The following is a 23,761-nucleotide window of genomic DNA, read 5'->3' as shown; positions in this document are numbered from 1 at the left end:
GGCCCTCGGAGTGAGGGGGCCCCATCCTGGCCCAGGCCTCAGCCTCCCAGCAGTGGCTGGAGCCCCCACAGGAGAGCGACCATTGCCTGCACCCATGTGCAGGGCCTAAGGGGGAGCTCCTGTGTGACTCCCCCATCACTTGCTCCTCCAGGGGGACAGGAGCATCTGCAGCCCTCCCCTCTCAGGCCCAGGGCCAGGCTGGGTGGGCGGTCTGCTATCACCTGCACTCACTTCTCGTATCGGTAGCGCCACTCCTGGGTGGCAGGGTTCAGGTGGAACAGCCGTGGCGTCCAGGGCACCAGGTTCTGCTGGCGCTCTCGGGCCCGCTGCCTCTGCGCCTCCTCCAGTGAAAACTTCTCCTGTGTGGCCTTGTGCTGGTCACCCTCGCTGATGGCCCTGGTGACATGCTGCCAGAGCCTGTGGGCAGAGCACCCACTCTAGGCTGGGGTACCTGGGCAGCCCTGTCCCCGCCACACTGGAGGGGAGGCTCAGAGCAACCCCCTACTCGATTGCCTCCAGCAACGGGGAGCTCACTGCCTCTCCAGGTGCCTGTGTCTTCCAGGGCACTGTTCATTTCCCAGGAGACGGTTCTCTCCCATGCTGAATGCACACTTCCCACCAGCAGGGACCTCCCTGTGATGTGGCTGGTCATCTGCCCCAAAGCCTGCTCTTCCCTGGACCTCACTCCCTTTCCCTCCAGCCGCCATGAGGGAGGGTCCATCCTCCCTGCCAGGGACCTCCAGGGGATGGGCCTGCGGCACTGCCGACCGGGAGAGCTGCTGCTCGCCCAGCCACGCCCGGCGGGGGTCAGCAGGTCCCACGGTGCCAGCCTCACCTCTCTGACTCCAGCTCTGTCTGCTCCTCGAACAGGACCGTGTGCCGCTTCAGCCGCTGCCCGCGGACCTCCCTGCTCGGGTTCCAGAAGAGCTCGGTGCCTCCTCTCCCCTCCTCCTTGATGAACACTTCCCTGTCCTGCCCCAGACGGCCAGGCGGGTCAGAGGCGCCGGCTGCGGCCTGCGGTGCCCACGCCTGCCTGGAGGGTGGCTCTTACCCAGTGTCCCATGAGACGCGCCAGGACCTCCTCTCCTGATGTGATCTTCCCTGAGATCTGGTTGATGCTCGTGCTGCCCCCAAAGAAAGGCTGTGGGCACAGCCGAGATGGATGCGTGAGGGCCAGGCCCCTGCACCCCTCAGAGAGCTGGGAAGGAAAAGAGGCCCCTTCCTCACTGGGGTGGGAGCCCCGAGGCCTGAATGCGTGGGAGGCCTGCTGGGATGGAACCCGAGGCTGGAGGCGGCCACACACGCCCGGGGCCTCGCCTGAGCTCAAGGGTGCAGGTGCCGTCCCGTGCCCTGCGGTGGGGAAGGGGCCTGGCCTGTCCTGGCAACACTGTGTGGCCTGCGGGCAGCCGCTTCCCCTCTCTGGGCCCGGCTGTGCTACAGGAAAGCCCAGAGCTGTGCCCTTAGCACCTCTGCTCAGAAAACAATCCCGGGAGCACGGAGAGGGTGGGCGGGGCCCCCCAAGCCTCGCCCCTCCCTGGCCCAGCCCCGAACCCCCAAGGCCCTCGGTGGCTGAGGCGCTGTGTCCAGCGCTACCTTGAGCTTGAACTCCAGCTCAGCGCGGAGGTGGTTCTTCTCACACTCGATGGTCACTCTGCCGCCCAGCTCCAAGGTCATGGTGCCGTAGAGGATTCCTGAAACCACCACTGTCGGGGTCAGGGGCCACCCTTGCACCAGCTGAGTCCTGTCCCAGCAACACTAACCCCCAGAGGCCTGTGTCAGACCGAGGAGGGTGAGAAGGGACAGCGGAGAGGGCAGGTGCTCCTGAGGGCAGGGCCAGCAGGTTGGAGAGGATCTCCCCGGGGGGACCGAGCCCGGGGCTGGGCCTGGTTCCTCAGTGACTGGCTCCCCACCGGCGCGCCGCGTCTCTGCCACCAGGGCCTTCGCTCATGTGAGTTGCTATGTCCAGGAGACACCCCACCCTCTGCTGGGTCGCCTCCTCCAGGGAGCCCCTGTTCTAGGCTCCCAGGAGCCCCGCTGCCCCGGGGAGACACTCATCAGGGTCTATCACTTGGCTCCGTAGTTCCTGCCCCATGTGGGTGCTGTGACTTCCCTGCTCCCTGCCGCGCCCAGGGCAGGCCAGGCATGGCTTTTTTGATCCAAATACACACATGTTTTAATTAGTGAAGGAAATCATGAATCTTCCATTTCTGGTCATATAGAGGGATTAATCTAATGAAAGAAAGAAAGGAACAAAGAAAGAACGAAAGAAAGCAAACCATTCTCACTCTGAAACACTTAGAAATGTGGGACAAAATGTATCTTTCAAAAATTAAAAAAAAAGACAAGCTAATTGAAATAGCAGAAAGGCTGGAGACACCCCCGAATCCTCCCGTGCACACGATGGAGCAGCTCTGCAGAAGGGAGGGAGGGTCTCCGAGCTGCTCCGGACACACCGACGAGGCCAAGGGTGCGGGGCAGGGTGAGCAGGGCCCGATTCTTTCCCAGGGGTGGGGGAGGGGGTCTGAGAGACCCTAGACTTGTCGCTACCTCCGTTTGTGGTTTTGATTTTGGAACCAGGTGAATGTTTCATTTACATAATTCTTTTAAAAAGCGGAATTAAAAAAAGCAATTCCTAAAAATCCAAAGTGAAATGAAACAAAAAAGACCAGAATGAGTGTCACGTAGTGGTGTGATCCCGCAGGGGAACATTCGATGACCTTACAAATCCCAGTGGGATCTGCTTAGAACCAGAGCAAGCGCAGCAGTCACATCGCACGCCGCCTTCAGCCACAGCCCTGTTGGCGGCGGGCCTGGTTAGTGTTGTTCTGGGGGCTATGTGTATCTATTTTAAGCTTAAAAACAAAAAAGATGTCTCTTCAGTTCCCTGGAAAGCCCTAGAAACAAATTACTCCTAAGAAACAGACCTAGTCTCCAGACTATGGTGTCTGAGTATTGTCTTCTGTTGGGAGGAACCTGGGGCTCACGGGAGAAATGGTCGATCTGAGGTCCAGAGCTAGAAATGTCAGTGTCTCCTGGGGTCACGCCAGAAGGAGGCAGGCCACTTGGACTGTATGCAGAGGATCCAGGAGCCAACCTGATGGCTCCCGCCAGCCATCGATGGCACCATGAGCATCAGCTGGGGTTCCAGCCGGAACATGAGTGATGTGGTACAAAGGTTATACGACTGGGGGCTGGCTGGGTTGTGGCCACTTGGGGGTCCAATGTACTTTCATACGTATTTGAAGTTTTCCATAATAAAAAGTTGAAGCCAGAAAAGAGAAAGAAAAATACTATATGATATAACTTATATGTGGAATATTAAAAAAAAAAGGACAAATGAATTAATTTATAAAACAGAAACAGACTCACAGACATAGGAAACAAACATGGTTACTGGGGGAAGGGGGGGAAGGGATAAACTGGGAGTTCGAGATTTTTAGATGCTAACTCATATGTATAAAACAGATAAACAGGTTCATACTGTAGAGCACAGGGAACTATATTCAGTATCTTGTAGCAACTTATGGTGAGAAAGAATATGGAAACGAATATATGTCTGTTCCTGTATGACTGAAACACATTGCTGTGCACCAGAAACTGACACAACATTGCAAACTGACTGTACTTCAATTTAAAAAACGTGATTCACTAGTGAGAATATAAAACAATGTGTTCACAGTGTTTACAGAAGGAATCGCAAAATGATCAAGGATAAGATACAAGTATAAAAGAATAGCCTGGTTTGAAATGGAATCAAGTAGAACTTTTAGGGGAAAAAAAACCCCCAAAACATCGAAACTGAACTCAGTGGATGAGTTAAACAGTGGGCTAGTCAGCGCTGAAGTTAGAGCTGAAGAAATGATCTCGAATGTAAAGAGGTAAAAGATACGAGACACAGAGCATAGACTGGGCGGTTTAACTTACATCTAACTGGAGTTCTAGGGGGAAAAGTGGAAAAATTGGGGTGAGTCAGCATAAAAAAATACTAGCTTAAAAACTGCCATACTTGATCAAAACCATGAAATCTCAGCTTAGAAAGTTCGAACCAACAAAAACTCTTACAAATACAAATAAAAAATTAAAAAGAAATCCAGAACTATCAAGCCACAGAAAGACATGGAGGAATCTTAAATGCATATTGCGTGGCACAGAATAGAGAGCCCAGAGATAAATCCACACACTTGAGATCAATTCATCCTCAACAAAGGACGCAAGAATACACAGTGAAGAAAAGCCCACATCTTCGGCAAGTGGTGCTGGGAAGGCTGGAGCCGCGTGTAATGCAGTGGAGTTGGAATACTCGCTCCCACACACAGCAATGCGCTCAAAATGACTTAAAGACTCAAACACGGGACGAGACGCCATAAACCTCCTAGGAGAAAACACAGCCAAGACATCATCTGACATACATCTCAGTGACACTCTCCTAGGGCAGTCTCCCCAGGCAACAGACATAAAAGCAAAAATAAACAAACGGGACCTGGTTAAACTTCCAAGCTTGTGCACGGCAAAGGAAACCATAAACAAGACAGAAAGGCCATCTACGGAATGGCAGAAAACATCTGCAAATGATATGACTGACAAGGGCGTAATTTCCAGAATATACAAACGGCTCATACAGCTTAATAACAAAAAAATAAACAACCCGATCCAAAAAGTGGCGGAAGACCTAAGCAAGCAGTTCTCCAATGAAGACATACAGATGGCCAATCAGCACATGAAAAAATGCTCAGTGTCGCTAATTATCAGAGAAATGTAAAGTTAAACTACAATGAGGTATCGCCTCACATCCGGTCAGAATGCACATCATTTGAAAGTTCACAAGGGATCTAATGCTGGGGAGGCTGTGGAGAAAAGGAACCCCTCCTACACTGCTGGTGGGAATGCAGTTTGTTGCAGCAACTGTGGAAAATCGTATGGAGGATCCTTAAAAAAATAAAAATAGACTCACCCTATGATTCAGCAGTCCCACTCCTGGGTACATATCTGGAGGGAACTCTTAAGTTGAAAAGACATCTGCACCCCAATGTTCATAGCATCACTATTTACAATAGCCAAGACATGTAAACAGCCTAAATGTCCATCAAAAGATGACTGATAAAGAAGATGTGGTATGTTTATACAATGGACTACTACTCAGCCATAAAAAGAATAAAATAATGCCATTATGCAACATGGATGGATCTGGACATCATCATTCTAAGTGACGTAAGCAAGGAAGAGAAAGAAAAATACCGTATGATATCACTTATATGTGGAATCTTAAAAAAAAATACACACATGAACTTATTTACAAAACAGAAACAGACTCACAGACATAGGGAACAAACTTCAGGTTACCAGGAGGGAAAGGGGGTGGGAATGGATAAACTGGGAGTTAGGGATTTGCAGAAACTACTATATATAAAACAGATGAACTTGTTTATTTTATATATAGTAGTTTTTCTTCTGTACAGCATAGGGAACTACATTCAATATCTTGCAGTAACCTATAATGAAAAAGAATATGAAAACAAATATATGTATGTATATACATGACTGAAACACTATGCTTTCCACCAGAAATTGATGCAACGTCAAATCGTACACTGACAATACTTCAATAAAAGAAAATGCACGCGGCTTAGTCAAGATTCCGGTTTGAAGAGGTAAATACACCCTGTGATTCCAACTCTACGACATTCCGAAAAAAGCAAAACAATGGAGACATTAAGAAGTTGAGGGGAAGACATCTAAGTCAGTAAGAGTGGGAGAGGGAAGCAAGGAAAGCCACTGCGGAAACCAGGATGGAGATTCCTCAAAAGACTAGGAATAGACTTCCCATATGACCCAGGAATCCCACTCCTGGGCTTATATCCAGAAGGAACCCTACTTCAAAATGACATCTGCACCCCGATGTTCATAGCAGCACTATTTACAGTAGCCAAGACATGGAGACAGCCTACATGTCCATCAACACATGGCTGGATAAAGAAGATGTGGTGTATTTATACAATGGAATACTACTCAGCCATAAAAATGACAACATAACGCCATTTGCAGCAACATGGATGTTCCTGGAGAATGTCATTCTCAGTGAAGTAAGCCCAAAAGAGAAAGAAAAATACCATATGAGATCACGGTATGTGGAATCTAAAAAAAAAAAAAACATAAATACAAAACAGAAACAGACTCATAGACATAGAACACAAAGTTGTGGTTGCCAAGGGGGCAGGGGGTGGGAAGGGACAGACTGGGATTTTAAAATGTAGAATAGATAAACAAGATTATACTGTGTAGCACAGGGAAATACATACAAGACCTTGTGGTGGCTCACAGCGAAAAAAATGTGACAATGAATATATGTATGTTCACGTATAACTGAAAAATTGTGCTCTACACTGGAATTTGACACAACATTGTAAAATGACTATTACTCATTTAAGAAATGTTAAAAAAAAAAAAGAAGATGAGGGGTTACCAGGGGCTGGGAGGAGTGGGAGGGGATGAACAGGTGGATTCAGCATTTTAGGGTGGTGACGGTACTCTGATACCAGAATGGTAGAAACATGATACTATGCATTTGTCCAAATCCATGTAAGGAACAACACAAAGAGTGAACCCCCAAAATGCACTATGGACTGTAGTTAATAATAATGTGTCAACATTGGCTCACTGATGCTGGATGTTAATAGGGGATGTGTGTGTGTGTGTGTGTGTGGGGGGGGGGGTATACCAGAACTCTGTAATTTCTGCTCAAATTCTTGTAAATGTAAAACCACAGTAAATTAAAAAAAAGTCTATTAATTAAAAAATAAAACAGAAATCCAAATCCTAGCAATTGCAAGACACCGAAGACAAGAGGAAATCTTAAAAGCAGCTACAGGAAAAAGCAGATCAGCAAATAGGCGGCCGGCCGTCTGACCACCAGCCACAGTGAAGTCAGAAAGTGGAGACAGACGTTCAGAGAAGAGAGGAGAGCCATCTGCCTGGAGCCCCACACCAGTTAAAACACACTGGAAGAGGGGGGGTGAGATAAAGATACCTTCAAACAGACAAGAACCAGAGTGTTCTCACTGGCGGAGCCGGCCTGGGCTCTGCCCTTGGGCGGCCCTCACCTTTGCAGTGGGCGTAGGGCATGGTCAGGGTGTAGTCCTCCGCCCGGTTCAGGAAGGTGAGCGTGGCCTTGCCGTCCAGCAGAGCCGACAGTGAGTTCCCTGCAGAGACGGGGCAGTGGGACCAGTGAACGGAGATGGATGCTCGGGACCTGGGGGCCCACCCCCTAAAGTCACAGGACCTGCGCTCCCTTCTCAGTAGGTGGCACGAGTCCCAGGCACCTCCAGCTGTGTGACTGTGGGTGGGTCACTTAACGTCTCTGAGCCTCAGATTCTGTAAAAGCCCCATCCAGTTCAGACAAGTCACTCACCCTGAGAAGTTACTTAACTTGCCATAAGTTAATGTTTATTTCAGTTACTAAAGCAGGGATTCTCAGGGTGAAGGCTTCAGACCTTTCCAAACTAGGGCCCCTGCTCTGATTTTAAATGCCCCTGGAGATGGGTACAGCCCACTCAGCGCTGAGAGTCACAGCCATGGTGACGGGAGAACGGGGTGGAAGAGGTGGGTTAAGCCTGCAAGCCTCTGTGGACTGCTGGTCACACAGACGTACTCAGAGCTCGCTGAGCACTTGTGTTTCATTTTGATCCATTTAAATAGCCACGTGTGGCCCATGGTGCAGAACTGAACAGCCAGCTTCAGGTGGTACCTTCTCGTGTGATTCTGTCTCATTATCCTCACAGCATCCCTGCAAACGGCTGAGGGATGGGGGGCCGGGCTTCGGAGGGCTCTGCCTGACCCCAGGTTCTGAGCACTTTACCCCCTCGTGGTCCTTGACTAGGAGAAGGGGGAGGGACATGGACACGCCACCGTGGGAGGTCTTGGTGAGCACCGACTCTGGGAGCTCAGTCCTCCCCCATTTCCCGGGCACCCTGGGGAGAGCCCCAGAGCCCCTCACCGTAGAACCGGGACTTGGCGGTGATGCTGCCGCTGATGCAGAAGCCATCCTTCCGGTTGCTGACATGGAAGGCGGACACGGGCGGATGGTGGGACACCTGCGGGCGGAGAGGCGGCTCCTGGAAAGGCCCCCTCACCACATCCCTCCCAGCCCCCAGAGCAGGTGGGAGGCAGTCCTGGCTCTGATCCCCGATGTCCAGGGAAGCCAGGCCTGAGTCCTGGGGCCCGGGAGCTGATTGGAATCCCCGTACCACCCCAGAGTGCTCGTAGAAAAATGGGGTGAATAGTCCCCTTCCCTAAGGGACACTTAATGCTGTCGCAGCCACGGTGCTGCGTCTGCACCTCCTGGGAGAATCCCTTCCAGCATCAGTGAGGCCAGAGCACTTCCGACGGTCGGAAGTGGGGCCACCCAGACACAGGCACCCTGGCAGATGCCCTCTGCCCTCTGCCAGGGCCCTGCCCGCTGCGGAGCCCAGCGTCCAGCCCAGTGTGGGGTGCGGCCGGGGTCCTTGCCTGCTCAGCGATGTAGAAGGTGTGGCTGTTGGTCCGGGGGTGGAACCAGCAGCAGCGGAAGGTCTCCCCCAGGATGGGGTTGTAGGGCTTCCGGATCCCCTGCGGGCAGCGAACAAAGAGGCTGGCGTGAGCAACTGGGAGGCCAGGGACCCCACGGACAGGTGTGCACCGAGGGACAGTGAAGGGGGCTGCCCCTGCGCCTAGCCCCGGCACCCGTGGGGAGCAGGTCCCTGGGCGGGATGCTTGGTTTGCCCTCTGCTTCCGGGAACGGCCCCCACCTCTGCTCTGGGGGGACGGCCTGCGAGGTGTCCTGTCCACTTGGCCCTGAGTGGCACTTAAGGCCCTGACCACGTCACACTCTCCCTGGACTTCAGGAGAAGCCAGTGCTCAGCCACTCAGAGCCTCCAGTGGCTTCCAATGACCTTTCAAGTTACATCCCAAATCGTCCAGCCTGTGCCCTGACTGTCAGTCGGCCACCCTTCTGCTCCCCAAACAGCCCAAGCTCATCAGGGGAAGAATCTTCTTAACTGGAGAGCCCGCCTCTGGGTCTCTACGGGGTCCAGCTCAGACCCCCACCCCGGGCCACCCCTCGTGCCACCCCCGACCTCCATCACTTGTGGCTGTTTGTGCGTCTGCCGGCCTCACCCTGGAGGCCGTGGGCTCTGTGAGTGATGACTGTGTGCAGAACACGCTGGAGGCGCACCTGCACCGTCCTGAGCTGTGTCCCTGAGCTGTGCCCCTCAGCTCCCTTCTGCCCAAGCTCCCCAGACCCATGCCTGAGCTGACCCTGCAGCAGCCACTGTCCTGTCCTTCGGGGCAGCCCTCCACACGGAGACGCCTCCTCTGAGAAGTCCTCCCGGGAGCCTCGCCTATGTCCCGGCAGCCCATGCACCCAGCGCCACCGAGGCTGTGGGCACACCCAGTCCTGCCGAGGGCAAGAGTCTGCCTCTGCTGAGCCCGGGTCTGCCTCCAAACGCTCAAGGCCCCAGGCAGTCGGGAGACCTGGTCCACTGCCAACCTGCCGTGGGGCTTCCTGTCCCCTCCTCAAGCCTTAGTTTCCCACCCTGCGCAGTGGAGACGTGGAGCCCCGGGCTCCGCTGGGGTCTGGGGAGGGGGTGGAGTTGCAGGCCCCCGGCCCCCACATCCCCACTACTGCCAGAGCAGCCCTGCTCTCATCTGGCCTGGGTTTCAGGTTATTAAAGGGGCCCGACAACCAAAAAGCAGATTATGAAAACCCACGGGTCCCCAGAGTTCCCTGAGGCTCAGGGTCAAACGCCCTTTTCTTGGCACTGCTGTGTGGCAGCTCTTTCTTTGAGGTGCAGAGGGGACCAGCTTGGGCCCTTCAGGGATTGGGACCACTCTTGGGCCTGGCCTTAGCCAGGTGGTCCCTGGGTGGAGAGTCAGGGCTCTGTCCCTCATCTCTGAGGACCTGGGGCCACTGTGGGGACAATCAGGATCCTTCAAGGCCACGCGGGGCAGGCGACGGCCCGGGACTCTGGGCAGGGGCAGGCGCCAGGGGACCGGGCTGGGCGCACCTCGCCCTGGGCCCGCCCTCCCCGGCCCGTGCGTCTCACCTTGGGCTTCTTGTAGAATCCGGACAGGTACCACCTCAGCACGTGCTTGATGCGGCTGTAGGCGTCCTCCTCCAGAGCAGCCCTGCGACGGGGGGGGGGGGGGGGGGAGAACGCCCTCACTCGGGGTCGGGATCCCTGGGATGCCCTCCTCCTTTCCCCAGCCCTCTCCCTCCTTCCATTTCAGCCTCCATCCACTTGCTGAACATCCGGGCCCCTCCCCTGCTGCCCACTGGGGAATGGGTTCTCCGCCAGGAAGTGTCAGGGCAGCTCCAATGCTGGGGCAGAGCGCGCTGCTGGCTAGAGGCTGGCGGGCGGCTCCTGCATCCCCGACAGCGCCCAGGATGCTCTCCGGCACCCAGTTCCCTCTGTGCTGGCTCCTGAGCCTGCAGCCCCCACCTTCCAGCCTTGGCCATGTTCAGCTCAAAGGCGCCAGAGCCAGGGCTCAGGACTTGGGGTGCACAGAGGTGCTGGGGCTCACCTTTGATGGCTCTGGCCCTGATTGGACCTGGGGCTGCCCCCACCCTCCCTCTCCATCAGCTCCTCCCATGGAGATGGGGCCCCTTGAGGGCAGAGCCCGCGGGGACAGTTTCCTGGGGACCCTCAGAACCCTCTCTGGGGCAGGCAGGGGCAGAGGGAGGCTGCAGGGCCTCTGGGTGCCCGCGTGCCAGCGCAGGCGGCGTGGGCACCCCCTCCTGGCTCACCGGGAGAGCAGGTCGGCGTGGCAGTAGTAGTCGGAGAGCTTGTTGAGGAAGGAGCGGGGCTCGAGGACGAAGGTGGGCAGCACCACCCGCGACAGGTCCATGCCCGGCCGCAGCTGCTTCAGCAGGACCCACATCAGACTCTTGTTCTCCTCCGACACCGTCTCTACCTGCGACGCCGCGCCCAGCTGTGGGCAGAGGGGCTGAGCTCAGGCTGCGGCCAGAGCCGGGTGGGGAGCTGTGCTGCCCACGGAAGCCGGGAGGGGCGGGCAGACGGCGGCAGCTGCTCTGGTTGGAGGGGGCGTGATGGGAGGCGGGGCGGCTGCACCTGCCACCCCGTCGCTGTAACCTCCAGGCCTGGGCCCCCCACCCAGGCCCCATCTGACCCCTGCATTTTCCAACATGTGTCCCCCAGGCCCGGAGGCTCACCTGCTGGCCCAGGCTAGCTCCCATGTGTCTGCCTTCGTTCCCTGCCAGCCTGGCTGACCTGGGCCCTCCGCTCAGTCTGTGCAAACCCTCACCCTGGCTGCTGAAACCTGTCTGCGGACTTGGCACGATTCTGTGCTATGGTAGCAAGTGCCACATTCACGGGGAAACCTCCTCCCGCCCCCAGCCCGTTTCATCTTTCCCAGGTGATGGAGGTGCTTTGGCACTGCACCTCCTTTAGAAGGGGGCCTTCCCTTTTCCAGGGCCACAGGGCTAGAGGGGGCAGCCCTGGACACCCTCCTCTCTCTCCTGAGACGTCTAACCCTCCCTGTAGCTCCAAACGTGTGCCAGGGAGGGACTGAGCCCCAGAGCTGTGGGCTTTGTTTGGGCGGAGAAGGGGGCAAGTGGGCAGGTGGATGGGGGGCAAGGGGACAGGGGACAGGGGGACGGGGGCAGGGAGACAGGGGACAGTGGGCAGCGGGGCTCCATCTCTGACCTCACACCAACCAGCAAACCCTCCGTGGGCAGAATGATCTCAGAAAGGGTCACGCAGGTGCCTGGGGACCACTGGCTGGCAGGGCAGGTACTCCCAGGCAGGGCTGTACATCAGGACCCTCGACCCCTAGGAAGCCACAGCTCCCGGGCAAACACCGAGACCCTCTCCCCACCCTGCAGATCCCCACAGTACATGGCTTCAAGGATTCGGGCCTGGGGTGTGGCTGGCTTGGGCTCGGACCCCCTTGCCCTGAGCCTCCACGGAGGCAGCAGAGCTGGGTGCCAGCAGCCAGCCTTGCGTCAGGATCCGTCACCACCTGCTGAGCCACCGTATGCAGGAGCCTTGCCTCTCTGTGCGTGCACAGCTGTGGCCGAGGCCTAGTGGCGCTTGCTTGGACAGCATGCCTGGGCACTGGGGAGGGGCAGTCCTTGGAGGCGGTGGTCATGTCTGACCCCCGTGAGGCTGAGGCTCTCTGGCCTTGATTCCCAAGCCAGCTTCTAGGTGCCCATGGCAACTGCAGCTGGGAGCCCCCTGCACCCCCACATCCCACCCACACTCCCTTTAACCCTCTCCCTCTGGCTTTGGCCCCCTCCTCTCCACTGAAAGCAGCTGTTACTGACCCACTGGTCACCCTCTCTCTCCTCTTGCTCCACCCCTCATCACCGCTGTCCCTGCGACCTCCCCTCCCACCTCCCTGCCCGGCCTCCCTGGGGTCCTCTGTGGAGCCTCATCTGTGCTCAGCCTCTGAGGACGGGGTGCCTGGGCCCTGGGACCCCTCGGGCTGTGCACTCCACGTCCTAATGTCCAGATGGCCCTTGAGCCCCAGAGCTTCCTGCACAGCAGCGTCTCTCCTGGATGTCCAAACCCGCCCTGACCCACCGCCAGCTGCCAGCGCCCCCTCCCAGAGTGCCCTCTCACACGCGACACCCAGTCTGGCCGGGTCCTGGACGCCCACCTCCGGGTGTGTCCTGAACCCCACTTCTCCGTTCTCCATCCCTCCTGGGTCCAGGGCGCCCTCAGCTTTCTCTGGACGACAGCTCCTCCCCAGCAGGTCCCTGGCTTCCATCTCTGCCCCTCAGCCTTCTGAGAGCCTCACCTGGACCCCGGCAGGACGCGACCGAAGCCCACCTGCCGCCTTCCTGAGGTCCTCCGCCTGAGCCCCGCGCCCCGGCCCCGCTCTCCCCGAGCCCCGGCCACCTCAGCCCCTGGGGTGCTGCTGATGTGGCCAGCTCTCCCAGACGGGGCGGCCAGGCGCGGCCTCCGTGGCTTCAGGGACGCAGGCCGGGGTGCAGAGGGACGCCGGGGGCTCCGGGCGGGGCGGGCTCTCACCTCCCCCAGCTCCTCGTGGACCTGCTCCACGTACGTGGTCCCTCTGCGCACCAGGCCGGCCGGCGCCTCCGACTGGTCGCTCCCGCTCTCGGCCTTCCGGCCGTGCTCCTGGGCCTCGTTGTCGGACTCCTCCGTGTTCTCCCTCTGCGACTTGTCTGAGAGAGCGTCGTTCTCCAGGTGGTGCTCCAGGGAGGACCCGTTCAGTCTGGAAGGCGGATGGTGCCCGTGGGTCCTGGTCACAGGTGAGGCCCCACCTCTGGGCACCCCCACTGGGGACATCTCCACCCGGGGCACCCCTTCCTGCCAGGTGCCTCACCACATCTCTGTGTTTAAAAGCCTGGGCGATGGGCATTTGACAGTATTAATCCCAGTTCACACAGAGGCGCCCGCGTCCACCTGGAGTGGAGGAGGCCTGCCTCCCCGTCTGAGGTTTGGGTGGCCAGACCCCTAAGGCTTTTGTCCCCCCTCCTACACATACAAGGAGACCCTGCGTGTTAGTGCCAGTGAGAGCCTGGGCCCAGGAGTCCCCGGCAGGCAGGGGGACTCACGGGAACAGGTCCTGATCGTGGATGGCAGCTGAGGGAGGCAGCCCACAGAGCGAGGAGGGCGACGCGTCCGGCGAGGACCCGGGCTCCCCATCGCGGCCCTGCTTGCAGGCGCTGAGTCGCAGGAGACTGGAGCAGCGCAGAGCCAGCTCCAGGGCGTCCAGCCAGCAGCGGCCTGCGGCATGGGGGCATGGAGTGAGCAGCCCCCGTCAGAGAGGCGCCCGCTAAGTGCCGGGGAGCCCGCCCACCCCCACCCGGCCCTCCCTCAACATGGAGCCCGCTCACCACACTCCCAGCACACTGCTGGCATGTAACTTACAGGGGGCCGAGGCCCGGATGGGTGAGTGACCCCCCTCAAGGTCACATGCTTAGCAAGAAGCAGGCCACTTCCACCCAGAAGCCCCACACATGGAGTCAGGACGGTGGCCTGATGCAAGGCCCAGGCCGGGCAGGAGCTGGCCCGTGGGGCTGAGGGCCTTTGCTGGCCTGCAGCCAGGGCAGGCGGGTGGGTGGCACACTGAGGGGGCTGCTGAACTTGGCACAGGCCTGACGAGCCTGAGGAGCGGCCCCGTGGGAGGACCGGCCAAGGCCGCAGAGAGGCAGCTCCTGGTGTTGGAACAGCTCTGGGAGGAGGGGGACTGGGAGGGCGGGGAGGCAGGGTGGATGGGGGCCGGGGCAGGCCTGCAGGGCAGAGTGGGGGTGGGCAGAGCCAGCCGCCTCCAACCCCCAGCTCTTGTCCCCAGGCCTCTGCTGCCTCTCTGCAGAGACTGCCAGCGGGTTAGACCAGCACCAACAGTGTGTCCAGGGGGTGTTAATACACGTGGGGACATGTGCCCACCCAGGTGGCCCCTGATCTCCTGGTGTGATTACTAACAGCGGCCTCCCACTCACGAGAGTGTCTATAACATGTGTCGCACCATTAAGTGTCATTTGAAGAAAGGCGTCAAGGGTGTGTGAGTGTTGGGGCGTGGGATGAAAGGACCTCGAACTTGCTTCTTCAGTTGGTATTAAAGGACCCGGAACTCCCGCGTTCCTTCTCTGAGCCTTTGAAGTGTGAAAGTCCCGGACACAGTGAGTTTCTGTCCCTAACTATTCGTGGCGTACCTCTGGGGCCTGGTGCTGGAAAAGGCATGGGGGTCACAGGGAGGGGGTTCACAGGGATGGTGGCTCCTGGTTCCCACGGGGACACCTGGGGTCCCGCAGGGGGTGTTCACTGCAGGCTTGGCTGGATACTGAGCCCTCCAGCCGGGACTCAAAGTTCCGGGTCGGAGGGTGGGGAGTTCCTGGGAGCAGCACCTGCAGGTGAGAGCTGGGACACCCACACTGCTGGGGGGAGGGGCCTGGGGCTCTGATGTGCGGTTTTGTGGCTGCCACAAGGGACTAGACATCCTGACTATGATGCATCCTTTGAGCCCATTCCAAGGCTTTCTCCTCCTCCTCCAGGAAGCCCACCCTGATACCCACAACAGGGGCCTTCCCTCCCTCGTCATGGCCCCCGAACCCATCAGGAACTCAGCTCATGCCTCAGCCCAGGTGGCCTTGTCTTATAGTTCGCTGTTCGTCTTCCCCACAAGATCACAGGGTCTAAGAGGGCCCTGGCTGCCCTGTACATCCCAGGGATCACGAGGGGCCTGGCACCGAGTAGGGGGCTGGGGAAATGAGGGTGGCATTCACTGGACTCGGGACAGCCGCCACGGAGCAGGGATGTGGTGTCTGACCACCAGGGGGCGGCAGGGCACCGCAGGACGGCCGCCAGCCCCAGACACCAAGCCGGGAGGCCGGAGCCCAGTAGTCTGGCCTGGCTGCCTTGAGCAGGGTCCTGCCTGCCCTGGACCACCGGGCGGAGGGGCTGGAGCCCTTCACCACATCCCCGGGGCCGCCCGCCCTGAGAGCTCGGGGCTGGGCGCGCTTGCTCGGGGCAGCCGCTAGAGGGCGCCCCAACCACGTGCGGAGACGGAGGACCTGCGGGCTCCTCTCCAGGCCCAGCGCTTCCCGGCAGTTCTCCTGAGCCCATTTCCTCGCGTTGCAAATGCGACGGCAACAGTGGAACCCATGGGCTCAACGGTGCCTGGCAGCTGGCTGGCACCCAGCATATTATCGGCTTGCTTTGCATCAGGTCATGGGGTTCTCACAGCCGCTGGGGAGACAGGAGTTCCTGTTCACCTTTTGCCCATGGGGACGCTGAGGCTCGGAGAGGGTGGGAGTGACAAGTGGGCTTGTCCCCTGACATCAGGCTGCCTCCTTCGTGGATGGCGGCAGAAGGGCGGGGCCCCACGCACCTGGCCTACAACCCTGCAGGGGCCCCTCGCTCCAGGTGGGGTCGTCGGGGAGACTCACCATCGGACTCGGAAGCGGCCCTGAAGATCAGGTAGCTGCTGGGGAGGGGCTGTGTGATGGAGCCCACGCTCTCCCCTTTGGGGCCCTGGAGAGACAGAGAGCGGTCTGGCGTCACCCGGGTGGAAACAAGGTCTTGAGGTCAGGCGGACCCATACTCAGACACGCATGGACGCTCCCAGGGCCTCAGAGCCTCCGATGGGGGGGGGGGGGCACCCAGACACAGCAGGCAGCTCTCTGTCCCCCTTCTGAGCTGGTGGCCCCACCCTCAGCTTTCCAGCTCTGAGCCCTCCACTAGGGTGGCCAGAATCAGCAAATGCAAACCCAGGACGCCCAGTTAAATTTAAATCTCAGAGAAATTACAGATATATATATAAATTACATACATATATGGGACATACTTATATTTAAAAACCTTTTGATTTTTCTCTGAAACCCAAATTTAACTGGGCATTCTGGATTTCCCCTGGCAACCTGACCCCTTCAGTCCCCGGTTGGGCAGCCCCCGGGTTATGAGGGGTGAGGTCTGGGCCAGGACCAGCTGCCGCCCACATGGCCCTGTTCCCCGGCCTCTGGATGGGGCGCGAGGTGTGATCTTGACCCTGTGGTGTCACCAGGCCCTGAGCATCCCCTGGCTCTGTGTGTTCCGCATGGAGGCCAGTGACCACATCGATCCCCTGGCTACTGAGAAACCTGAGCCAGGGCCCCCACAGCTGGGTGGTGATGGGTCCATTTGAAACAGTTAGCCCACTTCTGGACCCCCTGCTGCCAGGACCCCTGGACAAGCCTTCTGACGGCCCCCCTGTGCCCTCCTCCCACAGGCCTCCCTGGGGCTCTCCCCTGGCCTGGCCCTCTGCCCCAGGGCTGGCGCTGCGGCACCTTCACGGCCCAGACGGACTGGTCCAGCGGGTGGAAGAGCTTGAAGCAGAAGCCGTCCTTCTTGGAGGGCCTCTCGATGAGCTCACAGCAGTGCAGCAGGACGGTGCCCACCCACTGGCCCACCTTGGGCGTCTTGTAGATGAGCAGCACCCCCGGCTTCAGCACGCACCACAGTTTGGTCCAGCTCTTCAGGGTCCCGCGGATCTGCGGGGAGGGGCGCTGCAGTGACCGCCCGCCCGGGACTGGGGGCATCTGGACGGCCCAGGGGCAGGAAGAAGGGGCCCACACGGGCCCAGGGCTCTGCAGACCACCAGGCTCCCTGGCCCGCCTGTCTTTTCGGCCCCTCCGGGCAGCCCCGGGATTCGGCAGCTTTACCCCACTGGACGGAGGGGAAACTGAGGCGTGGGGGCCGAGGGAGTACCCACTGCCTCGGTGAGGTCTGAACATAGGCCTCTGACCCCAGCTCCGGTGCTTCCCCCTGAAGGTCAAGTTTCACCTCCCTCTCTGTCCCCAGCACAGGGCTCCACGGGCACCCTGGGACCCCCGCCAGCATAGGGTCTCTGCTGTTGTGACCAAGTGAAGATGAGACTGCTCTGAAGCAGGGCAGGCCCTGATCCAATGATTGTGTCCTTACAGGAAGAGGACAGGACACAGAGGGACACGGGAGGCCAGGTGGCCACAGAGGCAGAGGCTGGAGGGATGAGGCCGTGAGCCCAGCAACGCCTGGGGCCCAGAAGCTGGGGAGGCAGGAGGGAGCCTCCTTCACAGCCTCGGGAAGGAGCTTGACCTTGGACCTTGGCCTCCGGAACCGGACTTCGTTTCCTGTTGTTTTAAGCCACCAGTGGCCATTTGCATGGCTGCCCCGGACAGTGACACAGATCTGCAGCAGCCACCACACCTCGGCCTCCCGAGTGGCTGGTTCTTTGTGCTGTCCCTCGGGGCGGCGTCCTGACGGTGGCAGTGCCGGGGCGCCTGCGGGCCGCCGGGCTTACCTTCAGGCTGTCGGCCATGATGACCACGCGGGGGTCCGTCAGGGCGCTGAGCAGCTGCCTGGTGGCACGCTTCTTCTCCTGCCGGTAGCTCTCCTTCTGCGCCTGAGCCCAGGGTGCCTGCAGGTGGGTGGAGGGAGAAGGCCCTCCCCCAGGGCCCCCACCATCCAGCCGGGGTAGGGGGGAGGCCCGGCGCAGGGAGAGGAGGGGAGGAGGGGGCTTGGAGTGGCCTTTGGCAGGCTGTGGGGGGGATGGCCTCACTGGCCCACGTGCCCTTTCATCCATCAGATGACACACCCGTGTCCCCTTCCCGAGTCCCCGCTCACCTTGAGAGTTTCTTTCTTGGTGCCCTTGGCTGTTGGGGACACACACTCCCTGTCGGACCCACTGCACAGCCTACACTCTGCCTGCAGGAGAGACTCGGGTTAGGGAGAGAAGGATGCCGGCGTGCGGCCAGGCTGCGCAGGGCTAGGGGTGCAGGGGGCAGGCGGTCGGAGAAAGGCGCCTGGCCCCTTCTTGCCCCACGGCCTTCATCTAGGTCACCAGCACTTCTTGGGGTGCAAGGGGGAGACGGAGGAAACAGGCCGGCCAAGGTGAGCCCACAAGAGCTTAGCGTGGGCCACCCCGGGGCCCTTTCCCTGGGTGCCTACAGTGGGCATAGGCAATGACCCTCCCCGGGTGCCCGGGGGTGTCCATTTCAGCCACTGCTCTGCCCGCAGCCTCTGGGCAGGCAGGGCCCACATGTGCACTGGGGACTCCCCTCCCTGGTGCCCTGACAGCAGCTGCTTGGGGACCAATGCCCAGGCCCTCTCTGGAGGCTGCTTAGGGCTGCGGGGAGGAGGTAGGGCCGGAGCCAGGAGAAGGCACAGCCGGCCAGGCCCAGCGGGCAGCCATGGGGCTGAGAGGCGCAGTCCAGTGATCTGGGAGTGGACAGGGCCTTGATCCTTTTACAGACAGAGAAACTGAGGCGGGGGCAGGGCAGAAAGAGCCAGGACTAAAGACTGTGGGCCGAGGGGCTGCACACTTCGCCCTGAATCCGGCCCCTGCCCGCTTCTGCAGGGCCTGCAAGCTCAGATTTGGGTTTTACGTTTTTAAGGGGTTGGGGGAAAAAAATCAACATGAGACGTGAAAACCCCACGAAGTTCCGATTTCAGCGTCCTCCAGCGAGGCTTTCCGGGCACACAGCCACGCCCGATCGTTTGTGTGTTGTCTGTGGCTGCTTCGCTCTGACAGCGGCGTCGAGTTCTTGCCACAGAGCGCGTGTGGCCGCCAAGCCTGAAACATTCGCTCTCTGGTCCTTTGCTGAGGCTGGCCCGCCCCGCTCTGTCCTCCGGGCCAAGTGGCCCTGGTGATCTCGCCTCCACCCCCAGCCTCCAGGGGCGGGAGGGAGGCCCGGGGGCCTCGCCTAGTCTCATGACCACCCACGAGGGGGGCCTAACTGTCATCCCCATTTGACTGACGAGGAGACGGAGGCACAGGAGGTGAAGCGACTCCCGCGGCTGGAGAGCCCGGGGCAGGGCTGGGACCTGGGCTGGCAGTGGACCAGCTGTCCCCATGGCACCACGTGCCTGGCGTGGCTTAGAATGGAGAGGCAGGCCGTCCACAGGTGACAGGGGTGGAAGAGTGGGGCGGGGCGAGAGCGTGTGTGTGTGTGAAGCACCACAGCTCTGGTCACTCTTACTGCCCACACCCTGCCAGTGAGGGGGCTGTGGCCCAGAGAGGCTCAGAACCTGCCCAAGGTCACACAGCTCATGAGGGCCCAGCTGGGGCTGAACCTGAGTGGTCTCACCCCACAGACAAGTAAGGACGTTACAGATCCTAGGAGGACAGAGACAAGGGACGGGGTGCCTGGGAGACTCTGCTCTAGAGGCAGCCTTTGAGCTGAGGTGGGAGTGAGGAGGACCGGGTCTGAGTGCCCCTGGCCAGGCGGCAGGCCTCTGGGGGCCGGGCTGACGCTCCTGGTGGCTCTCCTGGAGAGCCGGGATTCTTGTGCCTTAGCGTATGCTGTTCCCCCAGCCTGAATGCTCTCCCCTGTGCTGAGCAACCCCTGCCCCTTCCTCAGGCCCCGTGGAGCTGTTTCCCAGGGAAGGACAGCTCTGACCACCCTGCTGGCATCAGGCCCCGATGACACCACCCACCCCTGGCCCGCCTGGCATCTCCTGCAATTACAGCCACACACACACTTCCGCTTACTGCCCAGAGCTCCCCTGGGGGATGGCTACACCCCAGCACCTCAGTGAGCATCTTGGATGATGAATGAATGAATGAATGAATGAACAAACCTTCTGCCAGGTTCCCGCTGCCCAGCTTCCTACCGGATGTGGCTGAAGGGCGCTGTTCTTGTTTTGGGCAACAGACGAAGAGGGAGGGGACATCTGGGACAGTGGGCCTGGGGGAGGGATGGATGGGATGGGGCATGTGCACCCTGCAGCCCTCTACTCCTGGGTCCCACGAGGCTGCTGGACGGTCACTGCAGCCCCTGCCTCCTCCATCCCAGGGCCATGGGGGGGACCCACCCCCGCAACTTCATGCCAAGGCACGGCGGGGCAGTAACGAAGCACCCCCAGGAGAAACGCTGCTTAGCACCACGAATGCGGAAGTCTGACCAGAAATGTGCGGCCACAACAGCTACTTTTTAAAAAGTGACTTAGAATGACCTACAGGCCAGGAGAAAGCTTTCGCATTCGTGGTTCTGATGAGGACTGGGTGTCCAGAATACAGAGAGGGCTCATACCGCGCAACGGCAGGAAGACTGCCCGGTTCACAGACACGCAGACGGTCAGCAAGAAGGCTGACAGGTGCGCACCAGCACCGGGCGTCCGGGAAACGCGAGTCAGACCACAGGGAGACAGCGCTTCACGCCCACTGGAACAGTTACAGCAATGAGTTTCAAAGAACAGGACAGACAAGGGCTGGTGAGGATGTGAGGCTCGGGGACCCTCCTCACTGCTGGCGGGACTGTGACACGGGGCAGCCGCTGTGGAAACCAGTTTGGCACTTCCTCAAAGAGTTAAATATAGATTTTTTTTTTAGAATTTCATCTTACCACAGAATTACCACATGGCCCAGCTTAGGTAGAAACACAGAGAATTGGAAACAGACTTAGACAGTTGTACGTGCACGTTCACAGCAGCTCTGCTCCCAAAAGCAGGAGCGTGGAAACAGCCCAAGTGTCCACCGACTGACATTTGGTGCCAGTTTGGTGACATCTGATGGAAGAATGGTACATCCATACAGAGGACTATTGCTCAGCCCTGAAAAAGGAGTGAGGCACTGACACCGGCCACAATGTGGGTGTCTCAAAACGTGATGGTCAGTGAAAGAAGCCCATCACAAAAGCCCACACATCGAATAACTCTGCTTATGTGAAATATCTGGAGCAGGCAAGTCTGTGTGGATGGGAAGTGGAGTGGTGGCTGCAGGGGCTTGGGGGGGCAGGGACTGCTAATGGGGTTTCAGTTTGGGAGAGTGCAGATGTTTTGGAACTAGACAGAGGTGGTGGTTGCACAATATGTGAAAGCACTGAATGTCTATGGGTTGTTCCCTTAAAATGGTTACGTTTATGTTATTTGAATTTTATCTCACTAAAAACTATATAATATATACATGTATATGTATAAGGAACTGTTTATATATTACATACCTTACATATGATCAAATTTTACGTTATAGTATACATTACACTACATAAAACACTATGTTATGTATCATAGAATATCTGATGCTAATATATTAAACACGCTATTTTAAGCTAATACATTACATATCATATACTAAATATACTATATGTTAGATATACTATATACACTATATATTAGATTAAAATAACATGTTTAATATATTAACATCAGGTATTAATTCACAATATGGGGTTTTTTTCCCTTGCACTTTTTGGTTTTTTTTGGTTTGGGTTTGGGTTTTTTGGGAGGGGTAATTAGGTTCACTTATTTATTTAATGGAGGGACTGGGGATTGAAAGACCAGGACCTCCTGTGCACTAAGCACGTGCTCTGCCACTGAGCTACGCCCTCCCCAACAATTCACAATATTGTGAATGCACTAAGTGTCAATGAATGGTTCACTTAAAACGGTTAAGTTTATGTTATTTGAATTTTATCTCACTAAAAACCTATATAACATACACACGTGTGTGTGTGTGTGTGTATAAAGAACTGTTTCTATATTACACAACTGTCACATACTGTATATTACATGATATATATTATACTATGTAATTTATGATGTTACGTATTATAGGACATCTAATATTACTATGTTAAATGTTATCTTAATTTCATGTACTATATTAGATCTATATAACATTTAATATATTAATAATAAATATGTTGGATATATATTAATATTATCTGTCAATATATTTCTACATATTAGAGTCTGTGCCTTTCCCCAGGCTGTGGCCTTTTAAGCAGCCCCAAGTGGCTCATAAGACTCCAGGAGGTGTGCAGAGCTGTCCTCTCACAGACTCTGACATGTTCCAGACCTCGTCTTGTGCGGTGCCCGTCTCCCCCCCAGAAGGAAGGCTCCAGGACAGAGGGGCTGTTTTCTCCATGACTCCGTCCCCAGCGCCTGCTCAACATCGTTTCTGACTGAATGAAATCTGAAATCTGAACCGAGTGTTTCTGACAACCGTTGATGTGTTGATTGGGTTTGAAATGTCTTACTGGGTTGTAGAAGGAATGACCATGTTTTTAACATTTTTATGAAATAAAATTGTATTAAAAAAATAAATGGGTCCATTGACAGATGATTGGATAAACAAAATGTGGTCCAATCACACAGTGGTGTAGTGGAATATTATTTGCCTTCAAAAGGAAGAGAATTCTGACACAGACAGCTATGTCACCAGTGACACCGGGATGAACCTTAAGGACATTATACTCAGTGAAATAGGCTAGACACAAAAGGGTAAATACTATGTGATTCCACTCACATAAGGTCCCCAGAGTCGTCAAATTCACAGAGACAGAAAGTAGATGGTGGGGCCAGGGGCTGGGGAGCAAGTGCTTAAATGGAGACAGGGTGTCAGTTTGGGAAGATGGGAAGTTCTGGAGGTGGGTGGTGTGATGGCCATGCAGTAATGTGAACGTGCTTTAAACCACTATACCGTATACTTAAATGGTTAGGATGGTAAATTTTGTGTTAGGTGTATTTTACCGTCATTGAATTTTTTTAATTAAAAAATTCCACACACACACACACACACACACAGAGACACACACACATGCAGGCACTCAGATCACTCTCCCAGCAGCCGGCAGGATAGGGGGGACCCAGAAAAGATCTGGCTTCTTCCACTGGAGGTGGACACAAGGAAGACCATGAGGACTACCAGTGACCCCTTGTTTGATAAATGAGGACATGGGGTCCCAGATGAGCAAGGCTGTTGTCACTCTGGGTCACACAGGGTGTGCTGCCCCCCACGAGGGGCTGGCCTGGGGAGCATGAGGGGTATGCGTGTGTGTGTGTGTGCATGCGTGCGTGCACCGCACCCACTTTTCCAGAATGCAGCATCACCCTGGGTGACCTGGGTGCACCTGGCAGAGGGAACAGCACAGGCAAGAGCAGAGGGAGGGAGAGTCACACCTCGGTGGGTTTCCCTCCGACAGAAGGGCCCCAGGATCTCCTGTCTGCTGTCCCACTGACTTCCCAGTCCCCTGCCTCCCTGCCCTGTGTCACTCCAAGAAGGTGGCTTTGATGAAACAGCTGACAAGCTCTGTGACCCCGTCCCCCATTCCAGCAGCACCCCGCCCCCAAGATCCAGAGCCGAGGGGCTAGGAACAGCGGGCTTGCCAGTGCCCCCGCTGTCCCTCCCTCGAGTCACTTCCTGTTGTCCCCCAAGCAGCCTCCTCGCCACGGGTTCCTCCACGGCCCAGCTCTTACCGGTGGCACTTTCGTGGCTGAGCCTGGGGTCGGAGGCCCTTCACCCCTTGGCAGCGACGGGCCGTTGGGCTCCATGTCCTTCCCTGCAA

At 57.4% G+C, this 23,761-nt stretch overlaps 1 protein-coding gene across 7 annotated transcripts in view; it reads right to left on the bottom strand.

The window, feature by feature from the left end:
• OSBPL5 (oxysterol binding protein like 5) overlaps positions 1-23,761 on the bottom strand; it is a 66,057-nt gene that overhangs the window by 5,083 nt on the left and 37,213 nt on the right. For 6 of the 7 annotated variants that reach the window (XR_012076856.1, XM_072970520.1, XM_072970519.1 and 3 more), the window contains 16 exons: positions 23,673-23,755; positions 18,099-18,179; positions 17,776-17,892; positions 16,784-16,987; positions 15,908-15,992; positions 13,574-13,745; positions 13,026-13,230; positions 10,778-10,962; positions 10,077-10,158; positions 8,503-8,601; positions 7,991-8,087; positions 7,098-7,196; positions 1,594-1,691; positions 1,052-1,141; positions 836-972; positions 232-417 (listed from right to left, as the gene is read on the bottom strand). Coding sequence is in view for 6 of the 7 variants with exons in the window: in XM_072970520.1 (XP_072826621.1) it covers positions 232-417; positions 836-972; positions 1,052-1,141; positions 1,594-1,691; positions 7,098-7,196; positions 7,991-8,087; positions 8,503-8,601; positions 10,077-10,158; positions 10,778-10,962; positions 13,026-13,230; positions 13,574-13,745; positions 15,908-15,992; positions 16,784-16,987; positions 17,776-17,892; positions 18,099-18,179; positions 23,673-23,755 (2,020 nt within the window). In the remaining variant the exon portion in view is untranslated. The remainder of the gene's footprint in view (positions 1-231; positions 418-835; positions 973-1,051; positions 1,142-1,593; positions 1,692-7,097; positions 7,197-7,990; positions 8,088-8,502; positions 8,602-10,076; positions 10,159-10,777; positions 10,963-13,025; positions 13,231-13,573; positions 13,746-15,907; positions 15,993-16,783; positions 16,988-17,775; positions 17,893-18,098; positions 18,180-23,672; positions 23,756-23,761) is intronic. The other variant, XM_072970518.1, reaches the window with a different exon arrangement.

This window comes from Vicugna pacos, chromosome 10, assembly GCF_048564905.1.
Source record: "Vicugna pacos chromosome 10, VicPac4, whole genome shotgun sequence".
NCBI lineage: Eukaryota > Metazoa > Chordata > Mammalia > Artiodactyla > Camelidae > Vicugna > Vicugna pacos.
This window is presented reverse-complemented; position numbering and strand designations above follow the sequence as displayed.